This window comes from Vitis vinifera, chromosome 4 (assembly GCF_030704535.1).
Source record: "Vitis vinifera cultivar Pinot Noir 40024 chromosome 4, ASM3070453v1".
Lineage (NCBI taxonomy): Eukaryota > Viridiplantae > Streptophyta > Magnoliopsida > Vitales > Vitaceae > Vitis > Vitis vinifera.
This window is the reverse complement of record NC_081808.1, coordinates 4,838,449-4,855,443: the sequence shown is the minus strand read 5'-3', so window position 1 is coordinate 4,855,443 and position 16,995 is coordinate 4,838,449. Positions and strand designations below refer to the sequence as shown.

General features: G+C 32.4%; 4 protein-coding genes and 1 non-coding gene across 5 annotated transcripts; all 5 read left to right on the top strand.

Moving 5' to 3' along the window:
* The first annotated feature begins 4,168 nt into the window (after positions 1–4,168).
* On the top strand, positions 4,169–7,833 carry LOC100264658 (SPX domain-containing protein 1). The gene is made up of 3 exons (XM_002285058.5): positions 4,169–4,652; positions 6,665–6,788; positions 7,145–7,833. Exons 1-3 carry the CDS (start codon positions 4,371–4,373, stop codon positions 7,591–7,593), a joined length of 855 nt encoding a protein of 284 aa, XP_002285094.1. The 5' UTR covers positions 4,169–4,370; the 3' UTR covers positions 7,594–7,833.
* A 515-nt stretch (positions 7,834–8,348) lies between these two features.
* Positions 8,349–8,421, top strand: TRNAR-CCU (transfer RNA arginine (anticodon CCU)). The gene has a single exon. It is a non-coding gene; the product is annotated as a tRNA-Arg (tRNA).
* A 2,032-nt stretch (positions 8,422–10,453) lies between these two features.
* LOC100242373 (probable carboxylesterase 17) lies at positions 10,454–11,810 on the top strand. Its single transcript, XM_002285054.5, has one exon. It carries the CDS (start codon positions 10,549–10,551, stop codon positions 11,611–11,613), a length of 1,065 nt encoding a protein of 354 aa, XP_002285090.3. The 5' UTR covers positions 10,454–10,548; the 3' UTR covers positions 11,614–11,810.
* A 904-nt stretch (positions 11,811–12,714) lies between these two features.
* On the top strand, positions 12,715–13,867 carry LOC100247510 (probable carboxylesterase 17). The gene has a single exon (XM_002285052.4). It carries the CDS (start codon positions 12,809–12,811, stop codon positions 13,739–13,741), a length of 933 nt encoding a protein of 310 aa, XP_002285088.1. The 5' UTR covers positions 12,715–12,808; the 3' UTR covers positions 13,742–13,867.
* Positions 13,868–15,120: 1,253 nt separating this feature from the next.
* Positions 15,121–16,241, top strand: BIG8.1 (serine hydrolase-like). Its single transcript, NM_001281193.1, is given in 1 exon segment — positions 15,121–16,241. A coding segment is annotated over 1 exon segment (933 nt). The 5' UTR covers positions 15,121–15,167; the 3' UTR covers positions 16,101–16,241.
* Positions 16,242–16,995: the final 754 nt, after the last annotated feature.

Genomic DNA, 16,995 nt, shown 5'->3' with positions numbered 1-16,995 from the left:
CTTTCATAAGTCCTTAATTTTAATTTTTTTTTTTTTGGTTTATTGATTCTTAAGATGATTTGTGGATATTTAAAGACCACATAGTTGGTTTTGGGTATTTATTTCATCTTTAATTTTAATATAATTTTCTTCATGTCTTTTTTTCACTTTGAGTGCTTATTAGATGTTTATTTATTTGCTTAAATTGATATTGGATATTCCTCATACCTTGTTTGACTTTGACTTGTTCATTTCTTGGATTGACTTTTCCTTTTCTGAAGCCTATTGAGTTAAAACATAATATGGGTCTTATTTTGATTTGTGATTTATGAGTTTTCTTTGTTTATCCATTGTAGATTTGGACTTTTCTCTAGTTTTAATGCTTTGTGGAGATATTTTCGACTCGAAGATTGAGAGCTTTATGTATATGTTCTTTAAGTTCTTTTTACATATCTTTAGTTTCAATTTCAAAATTGATTGTTAACTCTTGTTTTCAATTTATGTTTAGTTGAACTTCAAACTCATTTTAATGGTCAAATGTTAGGTTTATAGCCATGAGCTTTAACCTTATCATTTTGCTTGAAAAAATAAATAGTTGTTCTCAATCTTATGATTTTTCAAAATTGATTTCTATGAGTCATTTTTAACTCTTGTTAATATCCTTCCATGATCAGTAGGACTTGAATCAACAACTTATTAATGGTTATCATATGTCTTGGCATACATAACTTGAATTTACATAAAAGCATACCCTCATAGATATTTTTATATGCATTTTAGTTGTTTTTCCCAAATTTGAGTGTAATTGGGCATTTCATGCCTTAAGTGAATTTAATTTCATGTTCATTTGAGGGTTAATTTCACTCATTTTTCAAAACTTCTAATTTTCGGTTTTTCTTATTTTGGAAACATAGAATATCCTTGCAAATATGATATTAATGAGATTATTACTAATCCCTATGACCCTCTTGTCATGCTCACTAGGGAGTTAGAATGGTGGATTATCTATGCTAAATAATTTGGGTTAGTGATAAAGTCTACATATCTTTTATTGCAAAGTGTTAACTACTGGTGGTTGTGTTTTTCAGTTCCAAAATGTTTTTTTTTTCAAAATTTGGACTATTTGGCATGTTTTAAATTATTACTTGAAATGTATTTTTGAAGATATTGAAAATGTTAAAAGAATTTTTGTCTTGTTAAAAAACTCTTTCCCAAATTTGTTGAATAATTCGTTTTTCTCAAGTGTTTATTTGCTGCCTTATTTACATATTGAAATGTTTCTGTAAATCAATTTCAATTCTTTCATTTTTAATTATTTTTTAGGCTTGAACTTTAATCTAAAAATCTTAAATAAACTTGGGAGTTTTGGTCTTATTGAAAATTTCATTGTCATACTTGTGGAATAAATTAATCTTTTGTGTACTTGTATGATGTCTTATTTCTAAGTTATGAAATGTTTATTGAAATCACTTTAGATATGTGTTTCATATATATTGTACATGTTAGAGAATTTTTGCCTTAATTTTTCTCTCGCCTCTAACTTTGTCAAATAAATTCATATTTCACATAATAATATGTTGTATTGTTTTGTATCATTTGTATGTCTCATTGAATCAATCCTTTATGTTGTATTTTTAATCTTCCTCGATTCTTTATGTAAATAGTATACATCTTATACAAGTCAAATAAGCCTTTCTCGTGTCATGATCACATTTTAAGTCTTTTGAACTAATTTATTTTGTAAATGTTCTATTTTGCTCTCTTTACATGTTTGTATACATCAGTCCCATTTGATGCTAGCTTTGCCATTTTTTACTTTTGATTTGAATTGTAGACATTTTATACATGTTGGGTGATCATTGATTCGATGATAGGTCATTTTTTATATTTGTAAATTAACTCATTCTTTCTTATGTAAATTCGTTATCCGCATTTTAGGTATTATTGAGATAAGTTTCCTTCTCCCTTGGATTGTTTTATTCTTTTACTAAGCATATTGTGTTGCTCGGTGATTTTTATTTGTTTTGCTTTGATTCTATGATTTCTTTTTGTGTACGTAGCTCATATATTCATATCAATTTCTTCTTCTTTTGTTATCATATCTTATGGTATATTTATACTTTTATTCTTAATATCCACGACTTACTAATTAATTGTCATAGTTCATTTCAATTGTTTGGTAAATACCTCTTTAAGGCTTAAAATGCTACCCTATAACACCTTCTTAAAAGTAATTTGACTTTTGAACTTAAACTTGGTTTTTTATAAATGTATTTTCTTTCAAAAATGAGTCATTTTATGATTTTATTTTTTTTATTTAAAAATAAATAAAATTAAGTAGTGATTCAAACTTTTTCAAAAATTAATTTTTCATAATAAAAAGTCAATTTCGTTGTCAAGTGAGTACACACATAAAAAATGTTGAGTTACAATATTAAAGTTGTTCATTGAATAAACAACTTTTATATATAAGGAAGTTGTCTCTTGAAATAATACTTTTAACAAATAAGTTGTTTATTTTTTATAAAAATGATCTTTATATTAAAAAAATAAAAATCACTTTAAGATTTTAATTCTTTTTTTTAATTGTCTCTAAAATGAACTCATTTTATGAAATTGATTATTTATAAAAAAAATTAATTTATCAAAAAAGTTATAAAAAATAATTGTCATGTAAATTATTTATATTTCAATTTACACTTAAATTGTTTATGAGAAAGACAATTCTCATGAAAAGAGTTGTTTACTTTTAGTAAAAATTGTATTTTTATAAAAAAATAAAATAAAATAATTTAATAATTATTAACTTTAAAAAAAAAAGTAAATATCTAAAAAAGTTATAACATTTTTAATTAAAATTGTGTATTTTTCAAAAATGTTTTCTTATAAAAAAAAATGTTTATATTAAAATTGTTTTCCCAAACGACGGCGTGTTCACCAGTCATAAATTCCTCAATATTTTGCAAGTCTTTTTTTAAAAAAATTGTTTTTTACTAAGTTGCTGTAGTCTGTAGATGTATAAATATTTTGCAAGTCTTCCGAGCCGTTGGATTGAATGACTTTAGTCAAACTCAGCTCATAAGGCAAGTCATTGATATTGACTTAGAGTGAATTTATTACACTGACACGTTAGAAGACATTTTCCCTACCTCCTCTCCATTTTATGCTCATGCAATTTTTGGAATTTTTTTTTCTTTTATCTTTGTCATTATTTCATTTTCCTTTTTTACGTCATTCTTAATCTGAAAAGGTTTATTACTCCCGAATCCATATCATGTTTTTCACATTATTTTTTTATATTTAAAATTAAAATAATATATCTTTTATATTTTATAAATATATATAATTAACACGTAATATGTTTAAGGGAGGACAAAATCATTATTTTATTTTTAAATCCCAAAAACCTCAACCTAATCCTTCTCTCTCCTTTAATTATTGAATGAAAAACTTTTAAATCCCTAAATTACCATCAAAACCCTAAAATCCAAAACCATTTGTACAAATGTTTCTACTAAAAGCATTTTGAAAAATAATATTATCAAACACATGCTTAATTCCACAACGAAAAATAACAAAAATAGAAAGTATTTTCATAAGAAATATTACATAATTATATTATGGGTGTCAAATTATTATGATTCATTTTTCCAAGACCCGTAATTAATAATCTCACTTATTTAATGATTAATTTTTACTTTAATTAATTCACTAATTGCATGCAAATTTAGGTATACTTTGATGGCAAAAATTGGGTTATAATTGAAACTCTACTTAGCTAGCTTGCTTTCTAAATTATGATCATCTATTTTTGGGGTTGAACATTACATCTTTTAACATTTGTGGATTATTTGGTAATAATGAAAATAATTTGACATTTCAATTTTTCAATTTTTAAAAATTATTATACAATGTTTTATAGAAAAAATAATTTTTATTTATAATATCTTATTTTTAATTATTTTTATATTTTTATAATTATTTTTTAAAACAATATTTAGAAAATAAGTAAAAATAATTCAAAAATTTAAAAATATTCCCTAAAAATATTTTATTTTCTATTTTTAAAAATAAAAAAATCTAAAAATTATTAAATTTATAGTTTCACTTTTTTTTATTTTTATGATTTTATGAATTTGACAATTTTTGTTATATTTATTTATATTTCTAATTTTAGCGGTCACACCGAGGAGGAATCAAACCGATAAAACCAAGCTAGAATATTCTTATTCCGACTCCCGAATATTCTTTTTCTGGAATTAATATAAATATTTCTATTTCATCTTTCTTTTCTTCCCCTGTTCTTCCATTTGTTGCTATCCTCATTCCTCACATACACCTGCCGGCCTGTACCAATTGTCCGGGAAATTTGCCGTTGACGGCGAAGGAAGATGAAGTTCTGGAAGAGCCTGAGCAATTTGATTGAAGAGACGCTGCCTGCTTGGCGAGACAAGTTCTTGTCGTACAAGGACTTGAAGAAGCAGCTAAAGCTGATCTACCCTAAGGCCGATGATGCGCATCCGAATAAACGCGCCAGATCGGACGGTGGAGGCGGAGAGGCCAGTGACGTGACAAAGGAGGTGACCGATTTCGTGAGGCTGTTGGAGGACGAGATCGAGAAATTCAATATTTTTTTTGTCGAGAAAGAGGAAGAGTACGTCATTAAATTGAAGGTATTGTTTGAGTTTCGATCTTAATCTTATGTCGTGAAACAAACAGAGCGTACTTTCGAATTTATTTTATTTTTCGATTTTTTTTTTTTGGTCTTTTAGGAGTTTTGTTGCTGTCTGCATGGAAAAGGAAATTGAGAATTTTTAGATTCGAAAGAGTATATATGTTCTCTGCATAAAAACAGAAATTAGGGTTTCCTTTTTGCTGAATTCTGGCAGATGATTTCGTGTAGATGTTACATATGCACCAAAATAGGTAAACAAGAGATTGTTTCCGTATTTCAGCATTACTGAAGATTGATGAAATATAAATTGTAATATCTTAGCCATTTCAAGTTACAGGACGCGAAATATATGAATCAAAGCTTGACATGGTAGACATTAATTATTAATATCAAATTATGAACATCTAATGTTTAGAGGCCAGATTATGGTTATCTATGATCTTATTGTGGTACTGAAAAGTACAATTAGTATATTTTTTGTTAAGTTTTAAAAAGGAATCATCAATCAAATCATGTATACCTTGGGTCTTAAGACTATATTTCTACAGGAATTATATTTGTTTATACAATATAATTTGATGTCATTTATTTGTATCCTATCTACGAATTAAATAGCCCACACTATCTATTCCATCAAAACTTTACTCTCTCATCTCATCTCATACAATAAAGTAAGTTTTACTTTTAAAAACCTCTCATTTGCTGCTTATTGGCTTCCACAATCCCATTTACTCATGTTGCATTGGAGCAACTATCATCCTTTTCTTCCTCAAACTTCCCAATAATGACCTGCATCCATGGGGACGATTTTTTTAGTTAGATCTCTATCTCCACTTGCTTAAAAGAGTTGTATTAAAAACTTTTTTTTTTCTTTTTTGGCAAGTATGTATTTCATACAAGCATGTGGGAAAAAAAAAATAGGAACCAAGTTTATAAAATTTGAGTGTAATATATATATCTTAAAATAATTAGGATTTTATGTACTTTTCAATAAAGGGTACTTGCTTTGACCAAGTAGGTGTTATCTTTTAATGATATAGATACTACCTTTAATTTAAGAGCATATGAATTACAAATTATAAGGATTCCCATTTTGTGGTTTTTTTTTTCAAATGTATGTATGAAAACACAAAAAAAATTGTATTCCAAGTTCCCCTTTATTCTTAACCATGCACACAATTGACAAATTTACTAGATTGGGTTTTGCCTCAAGAGCTCCACCCTCGCAATAAATCTTTTTGAATCTTCTCAAACTTTAGGCTCACCTTCCTTGAAATCACTGGTAAGAACGTTCAATAGAACAACCAGTATGACATTCAATATATCGACAAGCTAAGCAAAGTGTTTTTAATCATAGTGAGCCTACCCCATACTTTCTTCCACATCCCATGTAGCCGTTGATTGGGATGGGGTGCCCAAATGAAGGTGTAGGTAAGTGGAAGGAAACTCTCCCTTTCAACAATCCAGTTCAAACACTAGCTCCTCTAAATTATCTACCATCCCAAGGGGGGTTAGCTTATTTTTCTTCATGTTGATTTTCAGTTCAGAAATCCGCTTTAACCACATGAAAGTCCAATTCAGATAATAACAACTCTTAGCTTGCCTCACAGAAAATGATCATATAAGGAGAATCCCAAAAATCCAAATTCAGTTTCTCAAGGGCTCTGTTGGGATAGTTTCATACTTCCTAATTCACTGCAGGGAGAGAGAGTGCTATATATGTGGATCAGTGCTGATTCCTGATTGCTTTGTTTTTCAGTATGTGCTAGTGAGCAGGATTTTTAAAATTTTTATATAATAATTAAAGTAATGCTTTTTTTTATTTGCATGCATATGGTTTGCATCTATGTCTGCTTACAGAGCTTGTAATCTGCTTATATGTTGTTGCTGCATGTTTATTTTTTATGCTGGAGATATATGTATTACTTAAGGCAGGGGCATGCATTCTGGTATGGAGAGGAGCTAAGATGAATGATTATTTGTTCTTATATAAATTTGGTTGAAGTGCAGGAGCTGCAAGATGGAGTGGCAAAAATGGACTCGAATGAAGAGTTGATGAAAATAGGTAGAGAGATAGTAGATTTCCATGGAGAGATGATTTTGCTGGAGAATTACAGTGCCCTTAATTATACAGGTACATGTCTCTTTTTCCTAGCTCAGAATAAATGCTCACATGAATCAATGGGTAATTTAATGTAGAATGGTCAAAAATCAGATTTAATGGTTTGGGTCAAACCCATAATTCTGACTGGGTTAATGTTGTATGATTCTTTTAAAGAATAAGAAACAAATAAGTAAAACACACCACCTTTGAAATATTATTTCCCTGTTAGTCAATAGAAGGTGGCAAAATGGGGCAATAGCCTGCTAACTGCCTTTAAAAAGGGGGTGTTAATTCAGTCCTCTGCACATACAGTCGTATTCATTTCTTTATATTTATGTATGAACTTGTCAGCGGAACTGACGGTGTAGTATGTTTTGTTTGCTCAGGCCTTGTGAAGATACTGAAGAAGTACGACAAGCGAAGTGGTGCTCTCATTCGCTTGCCCTTCATCCAAAAGGTCTTGCAAGAGCCATTCTTCACGACCGACGTGCTTTACAAGCTTGTGAAAGAGTGCGAGACAATGCTGGATCACCTCTTCTCTATGAACAAAGAGCCCTCAGCCTCCTCGTCTAAAGGGACTAAAGGAAAGGAACCGAATGACCCAGATACTACCACAGAAAGTAAAGAAAGGCAGCTCAAAGTTCCTAAAGAACTTGCAGAGATAGAGCATATGGAGAGCATGTACGTAAAGCTCACTCTATCAGCGCTGCGAGTTCTGAAGGAGATTCGGAGTGGAAGCTCAACTGTTAGCACCTTTTCATTGCCTCCTTTGCAGACGAATTCCATGGAGGAAACGTGGAAGAAAAGTACTGTTTTAGAACAAGCAGCCAAGTAGTCATCCAGCTTTCTTCTCTTTTTTGTCGTTTGTTTGTTTTTTTTTTTCTTTTATTTTCCTTCTTTTTACGTCTTCACATTTTCTTTATAGTGGCCTTAAATATGTACACAGTTGTATGCAAGAATATTGGCTGAAGCTCGGATTTCCCTTTCCTTTTTTGTAGTATTGTTCATTTGGCTTTGTAACGCTAAGGGCATGTATGGTTATTAACCTTATTCTAACCCCAACAATTTTAGCTTCGCCCGAAGCCCCCGCAATTATTCACTTTTAAAAACACTAAGTAGGAAATGTAGGCTTCGATCGGGTATTTGAAAATATAGAAAAAATGCCGAGAATGTTTTAAGTCCCTTTTGTTGTAAAAACTTTTTATAAAAATTATTTTTTAAAAGTTGTTTTCAAAACGTCTCCAAACATACATGAAAAAATTAATATTTTTTTTTTAACATTATTCATTTATTTATTACTTTTTAGGGAAAAAAAAACCCGAACCATCGTCATTCATCCACCAGGAGGAAAACTTGTGCTATTGGCAGTTTACCTCAAGCCCCCAAGAATTTAGTGAAGATGAATGAGTACATGACTACTTCCATATTCACCAACATTTATTACATTACTCCAACCGTGGTTAACAAGCGCACGTGCCTTTCACGCTCCAATGATAGATGAGAACAAGTGATCTTTGTTTCTTTTCCAGGCCTCTTGTCTTCAGAGGGGTAGGAAATGATTATTCTTTTATCTACGCAAGCGAGCGCAATGCGCCTGTAGCTCAGTGGATAGAGCGTCTGTTTCCTAAGCAGAAAGTCGTAGGTTCGACCCCTACCTGGCGCGAAAATGAAATCATGTTTTGAGATATTTTGCTTTTAAAAATAGTTTTTCTATTTTCATTTTCGTACAAACATTGCAAATTTAATTTATATTATATTTTTAAATTTTAATTTAAATCTTATTGAAATGAAAAAAAATTGTAATTACAAATATATTAAAAAATAAATAATTTTTAGTAATAAACAGTAATATTATACTAAAATCAGAAAATTATATATTTTTTTTATAAAAAAAAACCTATTTTAATATATTTTCTGATATTAACATCTTTGTAGGAGTATAATTCCTTTTTGGATTTTTTTAAATGAATAATAATAATAATTAATATGAACAAATGAACAAAAATGAATTAAAATCTTAACAATATTTTATTTAAAATGAATTAAAAAAATAAACAAAGGTTAACTTTTTAACATTGTTTAAATTCCAATTTTTTTTAATTATTAAACTCATTAAAAGTTCAATATAAAATATCACCTGATTTAAAGTTCATTTTTCTAATGAGAAAATGAGAAAATTTATAAAAATATATTTCTACATAGAAAAAAAATAATAGAGTTATTATAAACTAATTTTTATTCATAAATTTATGACATTAATCGAGTTTTTAAATATATTTTTTTAAAATATTGTACTCATTAATGAATTTAATGCATTAAGTCTTGTTAATTTGAAGTTTTTTTCATTTAATGAAAAAACTTTTAAAAAAAATTATATATATAAAAAATAATATTCATTTTGAACCAAATTTTGTCAACAAATTTCTGATATTGATTAAATTATCATTTGAGTTTTAAGTTATTTTAAAAAAAATCATTGAACTCATTCTAAAATTGAGGGCATCCTACATTACTTGATTTTGAATGATTATATTAAAAAAGAAATTATGAATTTAATGTATAACTTTTTAATATTATTGAATTTCATGACTTTTTTAGTATTAATTAAATTTGTTTTCAAATTTTAAATTATTTTTAAAATTTAATAAATTTTTTATATATCAAGATAGTTTGATTCAAATATTTTTGCTTAATAATTTTTTATTAAATTAAAAAAAATTCATAAAAATGTGTATAATTTAAAATAACATTTTATTTTGATTTTTCTTCGTATTTAATTTTTCTTAGCATTTCCTCCATTTGATTTTGAGAGAATTGTGTTTTGGGCTCAAAAATTGACCAAATATCTATATATCATGCACATTTAAGTCTAATACCCAAAAAAAAGTGTAAAAATTAAGTTGAAGGATATTATCCTCCATTAATCCCTAAAATACTCTTAACCCTTACATAGACACATAGACATGAGTGTAAATTTCAATTTTTTTTTATGTTTTTTTCCCTTTTCTATTCCAAATTAAATATTACTCATTTCTAACTTTTTGTTTTTATTTTTATTTTTAAAAGATATTGAATCTTTTTACTTTTATTATAACCAAGGATAAAAAAATTTCATATAAAATTTAATGGATAATCAATGAATGAAATTTAATTCTTTTTATTATTTTCATATAAAAAATATTACTAATCAAGGTTTTCAATTTTTATTTTTAAAAATAGTTTTTTAAAGTAATTTTTATTTATTTAAAATTTAAAATATAAAATAATACTGATTTTCAATTATTTACAAAAAAAAAAGTTTTAAAAAACAATGAAAATTCAAATTGTTAAAATAGAATTATTATGATTGACTAAATAGTGGTGCAATAAAAATAAAAAAAACTTATGTGAAAGGTTAATGGGTATTTTGATATTCACATGGTATCATCAAATGATACAAGTCTTAGATAAGAATCTACAACGCACTAAAACACCCTTGTTGACGATCATTTACTCCGACAGCATCTAGAGTTCCTCGAACAAATCATATCGGTAAATCCTTAACCCTTCCCCCTCTTACTAAGATTACAGAATGTTCTTATAAATTATGGTCAATACCAGATATATAAGTAGTGATTTCAAATCCAGAGGTTAATCATACTCTGACAACTTTACATAATGGAGAGTTTGGATTTTTGGGGTGATATTGGAAAAGTTGACACAATTTTCCCCTTTATTTTCTCATTTCCATCGATCTGACAGATTTTGTTTGTATTCATTGGCTTTTTGCGTGCAATCAACCTCTCTAATAATGTTCTTAGACTTGACCAAAATTTTCACATCATTGTCATCCACAACAATCCTGTCTAACAGCATCAGAAAACTCTGCAATTTCACAGAAATTTGCCACTTTCAGATCATCCCAACTAAAAAGGTTTTGATAACCATGTCCATGGTTGCAGAAGAGCCAGGCTTCATTCAAATCTTCTCTGATGGTTCAGTAAAACGCCCTGAACGTGAAACCTCCCCTGCCTCAGAAGATTCATCATCCACTGGATACAAGTCCAAGGATGTGATAATTGACTCAACAAAACCAATTTCTGGGAGGATTTTTGTCCCTGATACTCCGGCTTCCTCTAGCCTCCTGCCAGTTCTAGTTTACTTCCATGGCGGCGGTTTCTGCATCGGCACAGCCACATGGCTTGGCTACCACACTTTCCTTGGAGACTTTGCCGTGGCCGCCCAATCAATAGTCCTCTCTGTGGACTACCGCCTTGCGCCTGAACACAGGCTCCCTACAGCTTATGATGATTGTTATTGCTCACTAGAGTGGCTAAGTAAGCAGGTGAGCTCTGAACCATGGCTTCAGAGAGCTGACCTCTCTCGTGTGTTTCTGTCAGGGGACAGCGCCGGAGGGAACATTGCGCACAATATTGCTATCAGGGCCATTCAAAAGGGTTGTGATGAGGTAAAGATTAAAGGGGTGTTGCCCATACATCCATATTTTGGGAGTGAGGAGAGGATTGATAAGGAAAAGGCAAGTGAATCAGCCAAGGATGTGGGGTTGACTGACTTGTTGTGGAAACTAAGCTTGCCAGAAGGATCAAACCGTGATTATTTTGGGTGTAATTTTGAGAAGGCAGAGCTGTCCAGGGAAGAATGGGATCGGTTTCCGGCAGTGGTGGTCTATGTGGCCGGCTTGGATTTCTTCAAAGAAAGGGGAGTTATGTATGCAGGCTTTTTGGAGAAGAGAGGGGCGGAGGTGAAGCTGGTGGAAGCTGAAGGAGAGCAGCATGTGTATCATATGTTCCATCCAAAATCCGAGGCTACTCGCTTGCTGCAGAAGCAAATGAGTGAGTTCATACACAGCTTTTAGCCTCTCACTTTGCCATGGTCGATTCATCAGCTTCTCTTCTAGTTATCTATTAGGCATGCATCCTATCAGCATAGATATGGGATTTGCAGCAAATACCAAGTTGTAATTCTGCTCAAAATTTCTAAGTGAAACTCATGTTGTAGTAATGTAATCACAATAAAAGTTGTTTTCTGGTGCTCTAGCCTGAATTTGGTTCACACTCAAATTGCAGTGAGCCACTGATTTCTTACTGCTTAGAGAGTAGTTCTTTTGGAGATGTAAGAGTCTTCAAAACAACTTCCTATACAATTGAATTAAATAAAGAGAATCCAACATGATAGACCAATTCAGAGACTGTGTACAAGTCTATGAAAGTATCTCATTAAAGGGGGACAAATTACAGAACTGGAGATATATAAGTTCACTGTAAAACTTGTACTAATAATATGGTCCTGTGCCTAATCAATTGCTCTGGATATGTTCATATATACATACAAAAATATCACCTGAGGCACTCTGTAGCCAACAGACCGGTAATATTTGGCCCTACACACTCAAGTTCTATTCATCAGAAGTCCTCATAAAACCACACATGAAGCCAGCAGCACTGCGATTTCTACATGAATGCTGCAGAACCGTTTCGATCTCCAGCTTTGAATTGCCCATGGAAGAGAACTTGAGGACTATCAGTACAGAGTCAATGTCATCCAAATCCAGATGTATTAGTACAGGGGGGAATACCATTGATTCCACGGCATACAAGAGGGCATATCAAGCAAGAACTGCAAATACAAAGGAGACGAAGAATCACTGTTTCTCCCTATTCCTATCTACCAGTCACCAACAAACTTTTCTCAATCGGACTTTCCCACCTTGTTTTTTTGGCATGAATTAAGTGAACTACCATTTTTCTTTGCATTCCTTCATTTAATTTTTCCCTTCTTTTTTCAATCAACCTAACTCATTTTCTTGACATTCATGGAAATTTTCCCTTGCTTCACAATCAACCTACTTTATTTTGTAGGCCCTCATTGAATTTTTCTCTCCTAAATGTGCCTTAAGTTCGCTTTACATGATCAACCAAACGTCATCTTTTACATGATATAAATGTTAGCATTCATTGACATCCCTAAAGATCCTATGTGACTTTCCCACAAACTCTTTGAAATTTCTCAGAAATCTTCAACTTTCAAATTATCCTACCAAAGTTTTGGCAATGTCCATAGTTGCAGAAGTGCCGAGTTTCCTTCAAGTCCTTTCCAATGGTTTAGTAAAACGCTTTGAACCTGAAATCTCCCCTGTCTCAAATGAGTCATCATCCCATGGATACAAGTCCAAGGATGTGATGATTGACTCGACCAAGTCAATCTCTGGCAGAATGTTTCTGCCTGATACTCCAGGCTCCTCTAGCCACCTTCCTGTTCTAGTTTACTTCCATGGTGGTGGCTTCTGCATTGGCTCAACCGCATGGCTTGGGTACCATACTTTCCTAGGGGACTTAGCAGTGGCCTCACAAACTATAGTTCTTTCTGTGGACTACCGCCTTGCGCCTGAAAACAGGCTCCCTATAGCTTATGATGATTGTTTTAGTTCACTTGAGTGGCTAAGTAACCAAGTCAGCTCTGAACCATGGCTTGAGAGAGCCGACCTCTGTCGTGTGTTTCTCTCAGGGGATAGTGCTGGAGGGAACATTGCTCACAATGTTGCTCTCAAAGTAATTCAGGAAAAAACTTATGATCATGTAAAGATTAGAGGATTGTTGCCCGTACATCCTTATTTTGGGAGTGAGGAGAGGACTGAGAAGGAGAGGGAAGGTGAAGCAGCTGGATATGTTGCGATGAACGATTTGTTATGGAAACTAAGCTTGCCCCAAGGATCAAACCGGGACTATTCTGGGTGTAACTTTGAAAGGGCTGCAATTTCCAGTGCTGAATGGGGTCGTTTTCCAGCAGTGGTAGTATATGTGGCTGGTTTGGATTTCTTGAAAGAAAGGGGAGTTATGTATGCAGGTTTTTTGGAGAAGAAAGGGGTGGAGGTGAAGCTGGTGGAAGCTGAAGATCAGTCACATGTGTATCATGTGTACCATCCTCAATCTGAGGCTACCCATCTTCTGCAAAAGCAAATGAGTGAGTTCATCCACAGCTTCTAGCATCTTAGATGGCCATCACAGGCCCCTTCTTATCAATAAAACATGTATGCTTTCAGTGAAGATCAGAAAATATAAAGCTGTACTCATATTTCTAAATAGCAAGTAAAATTTAGGAATTGGTGCAAATATTGTTCTTCTTAAATTTCCCCACAGTCCATTACTCATTTTCTTGGTATTTTATTTGCCTTGACTAAAATTTTCCCTCCCTTTCCAAATCAACTGTCATTTTCTTTTTCTTCACATAAAACTTCCCTTGCTTTCATAACCATCTTTCTCACTTTCTCTGTCTTGACTGAAATTTTCCCTCTAGATGAATATTAGACGAGGAGAAGTTGATCACTGTTTCTCCCTATTCCTATCCACCAGCCACCAACTGACTTTTCTCAATCAGCCTTTCCAACTTAGTTCTTTTAGGCATACATTAATTAAACTTTCATTTTTCCCAGCATTTGTTCATTTGGATATTTGACCATATGATTTAAAAATATTTTTAAAAAATTCTTAACTTTATTTGGTTGTTGTTCTCTTAAAATAATTTTTAAAAACAAAGTGAAATAGAGAACAAGTAGAAGTTATTTTCACTTGTTTTTTAAATTGACTATGTTTTCTGAAAATTGTTTTTTGTTATTTAACTTAAAAACAAGTTTTAGAAAACATGGCCAAATGAGCCTTTGGTTTCTCCCTCATTTCGTCAATCAATCTAACTTGTTTTCCTGACATTCCTTAAATTTTTGCCGCCCCCCCACCTCTCCTAAACATGCCTTGATTTCACTTGACATGATCAACCCAATGTCGTCATTTAAATATGTTGTTAGCATTCCTTGACATCCCTAAAGATCCTATAGAACTTTCCCACAAACTCTTTGAAATTCCACAGAAATCTTGGACTTTTCAATCATCCCACCAAAGTTTTGAGAACAATGCTCATAGTTGCTGAAGTGTCGGTTTCCTGCAAATCTTTTCCAATGGTTTAGTATAACGCCTTGAACCTTGTAGACAAATTTGATTGAAGGAATCAGAGAATATATCTCCGGTATTTTCAATCAAATGTAAAAAATTAGGGAGTTAATTCTTGTCTTGATTGGACAGGGAGAAGAAGACCATCATATTTTTCTTGGGCTGCACCAATTGGATTTTCATTTTGCTGGTGTTAATTGTCTTAGCCGCCCATAACTCATTTTGTTGGCATTCACTCCAACTTTTTCCTTGCTTTCATTGTCAACTATGCCAATTTATTTGTCCTGACTGAAAATTTCCTCCATGCTGCAAATTCACTTTTAGTGACCAATCCAACATCCTCGGTTGCGTGAATAAATGTTAGTCTTCCTTGACATCCCCAAAACCCTATATAACTACCCTAACAAACGTTTTGCAACTTCACAGACATCTTCAACCTTCAAATCACCCTTCCAAAGCTTTGAGAACAATGTCCTTTATTGGAGAAGCATCAGCTTACTTCAAAGTTTTTTCTGATGGTTCAATAAAACGTGTGGAATGGGAAAGCGCCCCTGCCTCCAATGATTCATCATCCAATGGATATAAGTCCAAGGATGTAATCATTAACTCAACCAAGCCAATATCTGCACGAATATTTCTGCCTGATGTTCCGGGCTCCTCTGACCGGCTTCCAGTTCTAGTTTACTTCCATGGTGGCGGTTTCTGTTTAGGCTCAACGACATGGCTTGGGTACCATACTTTCCTTGGAGACTTTGCGGTGGCTTCCCAATCAATAGTTCTTTCTGTGGACTACCGACATGCACCTGAAAACAGGCTCCCTATAGCTTATGATGATTGTTATAGTTCACTTGAGTGGCTAAGTTGCCAGGTGAGCTCTGAACCATGGCTTCAGAGAGCTGACCTCTCTCGAGTGTTTCTCTCAGGGGACAGTGCTGGAGGAAACATCGTTCACAATGTTGCTCTCAGAACAATTCAGGAACAATCTTGTGATCAAGTCAAGATTAAAGGGTTGTTGCTAATACATCCTTTTTTTGGGAGCGAGGAGAGGATTGAGAAGGAGAGGGCCAGTGGAGAAGCTGAGAATTTGGCATTAACCGACTGGATGTGGAAAGTAAGCTTGCCAGAAGGGTCAAACCGAGACCATTATTGGTGTAACTATGAGATGGCAGAATTGTCCAGGGCTGAATGGTGTCGGTTTCCACCAGCTGTGGTTTATGTGGCTGGTTTGGATTTCTTAAAAGAAAGGGGAGTTATGTATGCAGCCTTTCTGGAGAAGAACGGGGTGGAGGTGAAGCTGGTGGAAGCCGAAGGAGAGAAGCATGTGTATCATATGCTCCATCCTGAATCTGAGGCGACTCGTTTGCTTCAGAAGCAAATGAGTGAGTTCATTCATAACTTTTAGATGGTCATCACAAGCCTCTTGCGATCAATAAAACACGTATGCTGTCAGCATGACGAGTATGCATAAAGTTGTACTTCTATCTAAAATATAGCAAGCAAAATGCATTTCTAATAATGAAATTATAGCGATCCTAAAATCTAAGTTGTAAGGTGACTCCCCACTGCATCTCGGGTGCTCTGCCCAGAATCATCGCCAAATTTTCATCATCTGCTTTCCAAAATTGTCATATCCTGCTCATTTGGGATGTACATCACCATTAATCTTCTACTGCTTCACGGGTAACAGCACCTCAAATAATTTAGCTGGTGGAAGCTGAAGGAGAGCAGCATGTGTATCATATGTTCCATCCAAAATCTGAGGCCACTCGCTTGCTGCAAAAGCAAACGAGTGAGTTCATACACAGCTTTTAGCCTCTCATATGGCCATCCACGATTCATCGGCTTCTCTTCTAGTTAGCTATGAGACATGTATCCTGTCAGCATAGATTTGGGATCTGCAGCAAATACCAAGTTGTATTTCTGTTCAAAATTTCTCAGTGGAACTCATTTTCAAGTAATGTAATTGAGCAGAATGGATGATGTCATGTTGATTACACAACTAGTATATTTCAAAAGAAATTTTATTCTGGCAAACTGAGAGAAATTCCTTTTTTTTTTTTTTAATTAAAAGAGATTTCCAAATAAAGATTTTCTTCTCTTTTAACTTAAAAGTTAATAAAACTATAAATATTTCTCTAAGTGAAAAGAAAAAGAAAATATTATACTTATGTTTTGAGGTATTTTGCTTTTCAAAAAATAGTTTTTTTATTTTCATTTTCATAAAAACATTGCAAATTTAATTTGTATTATATTTATTAAATTTAATTTAAGTCTTATTAAAATGAAAAAAAAATTAA

Coding starts and splice junctions, on each gene's coding strand:
- LOC100242373 (XM_002285054.5), top strand. CDS start 10,549: ATGTTCTTAGACTTGACCAAAATTTTCACATCATTGTCATCCACAACA.
- LOC100264658 (XM_002285058.5), top strand. CDS start 4,371: ATGAAGTTCTGGAAGAGCCTGAGCAATTTGATTGAAGAGACGCTGCCT. Junction 4,653..6,664: donor AGTACGTCATTAAATTGAAG/GTATTGTTTGAG, acceptor GTTGAAGTGCAG/GAGCTGCAAGATGGAGTGGC. Junction 6,789..7,144: donor CAGTGCCCTTAATTATACAG/GTACATGTCTCT, acceptor TTGTTTGCTCAG/GCCTTGTGAAGATACTGAAG.
- LOC100247510 (XM_002285052.4), top strand. CDS start 12,809: ATGTCCATAGTTGCAGAAGTGCCGAGTTTCCTTCAAGTCCTTTCCAAT.